Source organism: Melanerpes formicivorus, unplaced genomic scaffold (genome assembly GCF_026170545.1).
Source record: "Melanerpes formicivorus ecotype bairdi unplaced genomic scaffold, bMelFor1.0.p_v2 SCAF_4, whole genome shotgun sequence".
Classification (NCBI taxonomy): Eukaryota; Metazoa; Chordata; class Aves; order Piciformes; family Picidae; genus Melanerpes; species Melanerpes formicivorus.
Genome location: NW_027142356.1, coordinates 30,041,801 through 30,048,547, shown reverse-complemented (window position 1 = coordinate 30,048,547; position 6,747 = coordinate 30,041,801). Strand labels below are relative to the sequence as shown.

Genomic DNA, 6,747 nt, shown 5'->3' with positions numbered 1-6,747 from the left:
TATCAACCAATCCAACCCACCTAATCAACTAAACCATGGCACCAAGCACCCCATCAAGTCTCTTCCTGAACACCTCCAATGATGGTGACTCCACCACCTCCCCGGGCAGCCCATTCCAATGGGCAATCACTCTCTCTGTGTAGAACAACTTATTATTATTTTATGGAAAGTTGAAGTCTGTTACAGTACTATTTTTACTCAGCTCAATTCATCACACTGCAGATCTTCCACTGCCTGTTTTTCAGCAAAATTTAATGAAGCCTTCAGCCACAGTAATAGTAATATACATATCACTAGCCACAAAATGCTGAAACAGCTTTTTCTGTATCTGCACTCAATTTCTATTTAGCAGAAAGCAAAATGATTTTGCCCACAGTCCATTAGTAATTTATGTGCATCCACTTCTCACTATAGATTGGAAGAAGTTCTGGTACAGTGATGGTTCCAGAAAGTGTGTTAAAATATTGGAAAATGCTTTTTGACAGTATTTAGATTCTGTGTAAGTGCAGTACTTTAACAATACACGCTTCCAGAAGGCTGAAATAAATTCAGTCATCTTGAGCTGCAGCCCACCAGAAGTGTTGGCACCTGAAACGTGAGACCACCTCTGGTACAGCATAAATATTGCTGCCCTCTCCTGGCCTGCCTTCCTCAGTCCCTTTCATGGACCCACCGTTCACCTGGAGGTGGCAATCATCTGATAGCAAGCTTCAGCAGGTTTAGACCTAAATCATATAGGGACTGCCATTAACCCTTAGTGTTCCTACAGAGAACAGAGACTTCCTCAACAGGCAGATGAGTTTGTGCTTCATAATTGATAGTCTTGAACTAAATTAGTGCAAATTAGTGTGATCTGTCCATTGAATAACTGCAACCAGCACAGAGACACAGCTCATCTTTGTCCTGACAGTCTTCACACAAAAACTTATTCTGAGATTATTCCCTAAAGGAGAAATTCAGAGAAGAAAGCAGCCTCCTTAGGCTCCTCCACACTCAGTGGAGAAACAACCTTCACTCACAGAAGCTTTTCATTCACTGATACCACAAACTTCATACCCTGGTACTGTTTCCCATTAAACATATCGATAGGCAATATAATTAAAGCAGCTCACATAGTGATGAGAATTCTACATGAATTCTTTTTAGTAATACAGAGAATACTAATTTTTGTGCTGGCTAACATAGTATGAACCATCTGGAAAAAAACCCACCCAACCAAAAAAAAACCCCAAACCCTATCAAGCATGTTGCAGTTTGAATTCATATTTCAAGAGCCAACACTACTTTTTCTTTCAGGGTAACTGCAGTACACTCTTCCCAGATGTTGCAGGTTTGAACTATTACATGTAGTGTGCTAGGAGCCTCTCAATCTAAAAATGACAGGAAACCAAATAAAGTCAAATATTGTTTAATTCCCTTTCAAAATGTGCACTGGAGTTCAATACAGATCTGTAAGGCACGCTCATAGGTAAAAAAAACCCAACCAAACAATAACATCCTTTCCAATAAGGATAGTCACAAAGAAATGGTATGTGTATAAAATATAACCTTATCTGTAACTGACAAACAATGAAATAGGAGGGTTCAGGTTTGAATGCATTGCAGTGTAATGTCATTTCTGTATCGTGACACTACTCAGAGTAAATATTGGCACCGTAAATGGTTTCTCGTCGGGGTTAGGGGCTTGTATTCTCTTCATATCCCAGTAAAAAATAAACTCTTTAATAAATAAATATATAAAATAAATATATGCTATCTGGAGATGTATAAATAAGTCCATCCTGAAGGAAAGTTCCAGCTCTGGCTATGATGCATTGACATCTAAGGTCCACCACTACAGTCGAGCCGCTAAAACTTCATATACAGTTCTCAGGATTTATTACCAATTCACAGTCCAATTCATTCTGTTTCTTCCAGCTGTTGCCTCATCCACACAATGCAGGTAGGTCTTTGCTAGTTTATAGACCACAGGTAATCCAGACAACACTGCCAAGAGTTTGTCACTTTTGAAAAAGTCACACTCCAACTTCCCTCTGGTTACTGGCTGCCAAGCAGTTCAGCAAGTCTGAATGAGGCTGCTCCACTCTTAGCTTTTAAAGGCTTTGTCTCCTAAATCCAAAAGTTAGAAAACAGAGGTTTGCCTATCACAAAGTAGCTTCTTCCAATCCAGCATCCGAGACCTCGGCAGGTTCCTCATGCTGGCACTGCTATGAAAGCAGGGGCAATGGCTCCAGTATGGGGTTTTTATCCCCAGTTGCCTCCTTCCTCAGCTGTATCCTAACACATCTTTGTACAGTTCTGGAACTCTTTCAGGATCCACAGGCCGGGGCAAGAAATGTGTAAATTTCTGGTGTCTTTTGGACCTTGCCCCATCTCTGGGAGTACCATCTTTGTTAAGTGCTACAAAATACCGCCGCCCTGAATCTCCGTGTTTGTAGACATTGGATGAGTAAGTGTTATACCAGTTTTCCTCAAACTGTTCCCTGAAGATGCATTCAGCAGTTAGTTTCTCCTGCAGGAAAGAAACAGTGAAGAAAAATAAGTCAAACTGCCACTAGATATCCAAGCACACATGAAAAAGATACCATAAAAATAAACACAGTGTGTTAGGCTTTGATTGTTAACTGTCAAACCAAACCCAAGCAGGGCATGTGGACTGGACACTGAGTTTGGAAGCCCATTTTAATCTTTATTCTTTAGAAAATAACTGTGACTCCTTAACTGTGACCTATGGCATTGTCCTCTTTTTCCCAGAATTTGAAAGAAAGATTCATGTTAAAAAGCCAGTGCCTGGAAGTATCACCTGCTGATTGGTAAAGAAGCATTAGGCTGTATACTAAGTATTTCATGGTACTATATTAATTGTTGTTTGCTTGTTCCATAATTATCCTTTTAACCTTTTCCCAGTTGCATTCAATGTTTTTGATCATAAAGTATGCACTATGCCACACTTGCAGGGTTGATAAAATGAAAATAGAATAGCAGGCAACTTAAATGTTGCTTGAACAGCTGGCTTAATTTAGCTGGTTTTGTCATCATTTAAGAGGACTGTTTCTTTGTTTTATTTATCTTCATCTAGGACAGGGAAATTTTCCCCATCAAATCTTTAGTATCCAAAGCTATACTGTACACAACAAATACATTAAACTGCCTGAGGAGGTTTGTATACTGCTAAGTGAATCAAGACATCGTGTATGAGCTGACATGAAAGTGGTACTTACAGAGCCATAGAGCTCTCCCTTCTCATTCATTCCGAGGTAAAGGCCACTGTCCACGCCTCTAATACTGACCAGTCCCACTGCCACACTGATAAATTCAAGGATACCTGGAAAACAAAAGAAGACACTACTTTAATTCGATTTGTAAGCATGCAATACGTAGCATCCAAAATACGGCTGATAAGTGGAAAATATCATAACAAACGTGCCTTTGTTCCTCTGAAATTTCAAATGCTGTGTAGAGATGTATACAACACTTACAGAAAAGCAGTCTGAGAAGTCTCATCTACAAGCAAGAGCCCTACACCATTTCAGAAACTTTACAGAACGTTGAATATGAAAGGATTTTATTCAGTGCTGAGGCTGAAGCCTTCAGTACCATGCAGTTGGTATCTATAATGATTATGCACTATTTGCCAAGCTGCCTACTCAAACACTGGAAGATAGGTTTGAATTACCTGAAGATATACTTTACTTACTCTATAGCATTATCTTAAAGAAACACATTCATTATTAGATCATTTGAATGGAAATCAAAGTGCAGATGGGAATTTTATATAATAGAATCTACCCAGAGGAAAGAAAGGATAAAAAAGCATTTAGCTAGCATATGGGTCCGCGCCTCTTGAAACAACTTGCTGTCTTCAGTGCAGGCTTTTTATGTGCATGAAATATGCTGCTGATTTGCTAGTGCTTGGATGATAGCATTATTTATATTAATTTAACAAAAATATGCAAGGCATATTAATAATATAAAGTATTTGAGAGATGAAGCACTATTTGAAGCCTGAACCTGGCAAGGGTATGCCAACATACTTAAGCAACTGATATGCACAGATTACAGTACATATAAAACATGAAAGAAAGGGAACGTGTGAACTGGCTTTTTGGAAGTTGTTAACAATGTAAACAAAGCCTCAAACAGAAGTTGTTCAAGGATCATACCTAAGATTTTGCTGTGCAGCAGCAAACCCACGAGACATTCAAATAACATCTGAATTTAAGATACGTGATTTTTAAATAGTGCATCTGATTTTGATTACTTTCTGTCAATTTGCTGTATGTCCGGTTAGCCTCTGGTGCTGTTTTCAAGTCCATTTTTCACTCTCAGACAGATGGATTGTCTGGACTACACCACATTATAAAATGTTTTTAATTTTAATTGAGCTTTGGCAGCTTTCTTACTTATGCTACCAAGCAGCAGAGAAAATAAATCCTTTACAAAGAGTAAGCATAGAAACTCTATTGCATGTAAATCATCCTAGTTTCCCAGTTCCTAAAGCATAAAAGTCCCATAAAAGAGATGGAGGTATTTTGTCTTTCTAGTATCATTTTCAAAGCCATCCTTTTTCAGAACTGTAATAAGCAGGTGATCCAACCCACAAAGCAACCACATCAGACAAACCTGCCGAGCATAGCGGCAGAATAAAGGAAGCACATTTCTAAAAAGCCCAGTAAATGTTTGATCTGGAGCTAACTATTTTCCCCCCCTTTAAAGCGAAGATTTATTTCATGTTTACATGCTGTAGGAAATCTTCCTTCTGAGAAGAACTATCTGTTTGACTACTTCGCTTTTACTTCTGAAAACATCCATGTGTTATAAAAGCAATTAAGGGCCATTCCAGCAGATTGTTTTGACTGTGGGGAGGATGATAGGAAGCTCTTTAATCACCTTTTTACGACTGCTAAATCAATACACACAAAACCTTCCTTGTAGTTGACAATGGCAGGTTTGTTCAGATGTCCAGTCCTTTAGCTACTCTTTAGGATCTACTCTTAGATCACAGGAAACATTTACATTTTGGGGTTCTCTTCACCTCCTTTTAGTTTATTGACAGAAAAAGTTGACTGGGAAGCATTTTAAGTATTTAAGCAAAAGGGTATTTTAGGCCCTTCTGCTTCAACTTTCTGCCATGCAAAACACAGCAGTCTAATGCATGCCCAAGTCTATGATCTAGAATATTCCATAATAACTCAAGAAGGTCCGACAGAAGTAATGCATACAGAAAGTATCAGTCTAACTTTTGACCTTTCCCACTAGACCTGCAGGCGTATGCATGTGTTTATACACACCCAGCCCAGGCTCAGCCGGGCATACATACATGCCTATCTCCTGCCCTACATAGCATGCACAGACCTCTCTCAATACCTAGCCGTGGTGCAGCCCCCATGGGTTCACGCCGAAGGATGAAGCCAATAGTGAGGGCTCATCCACCTGCCCCAGCACCACTGCCATCACACATCCCTCCCATGAGTACTGCAGCTCACGGCCATGTACACATGCATGCACTGACATACACAGACGCACCCAAACACACGCACACTTGATGCATACACGTGAGAGCACACGCGTGTATGCCGGCCGGGGCCGTGCCGCAGGCGCCTACCGAAGAGGCTGTGATCCTGGCGAGTGCCGCGCACGCTGCCGTCGGGCAGGATCTGCAGGTGGAAGCCGGTGCGGCAATACAGCTGCCGCCTTCGTAGGATGCCCTGCAAGTGCGCCAGGTCCGCCGCCGCCGCTGCCGCTGCCGCACCGCCGCGGGCCGCCCGCTCCGCCGGTGCCCGTCGGTCCCCGAGCAGCGCCGGGCGCTCCCCGGCGGGTGGCAGCAGGAAGTGAGTGCCCACGGGCTGCCCCAGGCCGTCCAGGCCGCCCAGGAAGCCCCCCACTTCGGACAGCGGAGCCATGGGGGCACGGGGCGAGTGGGCTAGGGCGCGGGAGAGCGGCTGCCGGCCTTTCCCGGAGGGCATGTGGGGGTGCACGGCGGGACCCCAAGCATGGGGAGCCGGCAGGGCAGAGCCGAGCCGTGCTGAGTCGAGCCGAGCCGTACCGGTGCGAGCCAGGCGGCGAGGTGGTGTTCATACGCCCCGCATGTGTATATATATATACGGCGGTCCCCCTGACATATGCTAATGAAGCCCTCTGCGGGGAGGCTGCGTTTGAAATTGTAAACCGGTTCCCCCTCTCCGCACCCTCCTCTGATCCGCGGTGACGGCGGGGAGCGAGCTCCCGCCGCGCCTCCCGCGCCCATCCGCGCGCAGTCGGTCACCCGCGGGCGCGCAGAGGCGCGGAGGGGGCAGCGGGGGCGGGGGCAGCCCCTGTGCGGAGCAGAGCGGGCAGCGGGGGGCGGGCAGCGGGGCCCGGGCGGGAGCTGCCGAAGCATTACGTGGACAGGTGCAAGGAGAGGCAGGAGGGAAGAAGGAGCAAGGGCGTTACCTGAGGGTTAAACCTGCCCAGACACACATGAAAGAAAAAACCCAAAGATCTGACAGTTTTACTCCCTGTTTCTAAAGCGCTCATAAAACCTACATGCATTACCCTTCCCTTTTATCGCTTCAGCTACAAGGAGGGGAATTTCTAAAGAAATTGGCATAGTCAGGGAGGTGTTTTCCCCTCTGCAAATTCTCCCTCACATTTCATTTATCATTAATGTGACACGAAACTGATCTATAGCGTTTGGGTATTGACACAAGGTCTTAAAAACATAAATGGGCAGGCCCCTGGTTTGGGATAAATATTTGCAAAACTTGC

General features: G+C 44.0%; 1 protein-coding gene across 1 annotated transcript; it reads right to left on the bottom strand.

Annotated features, from left to right (window-relative positions):
- Positions 1 to 1,419: 1,419 nt before the first annotated feature.
- FGF20 (fibroblast growth factor 20) lies at positions 1,420 to 6,122 on the bottom strand. The gene is given in 6 exon segments (XM_068171237.1): positions 1,420 to 2,512; positions 3,222 to 3,325; positions 5,606 to 5,934; positions 5,936 to 6,030; positions 6,032 to 6,095; positions 6,097 to 6,122. Coding segments are annotated over 6 exon segments (864 nt in total). The 3' UTR covers positions 1,420 to 2,266.
- Between the last annotated feature and the right edge of the window lie 625 nt (positions 6,123 to 6,747).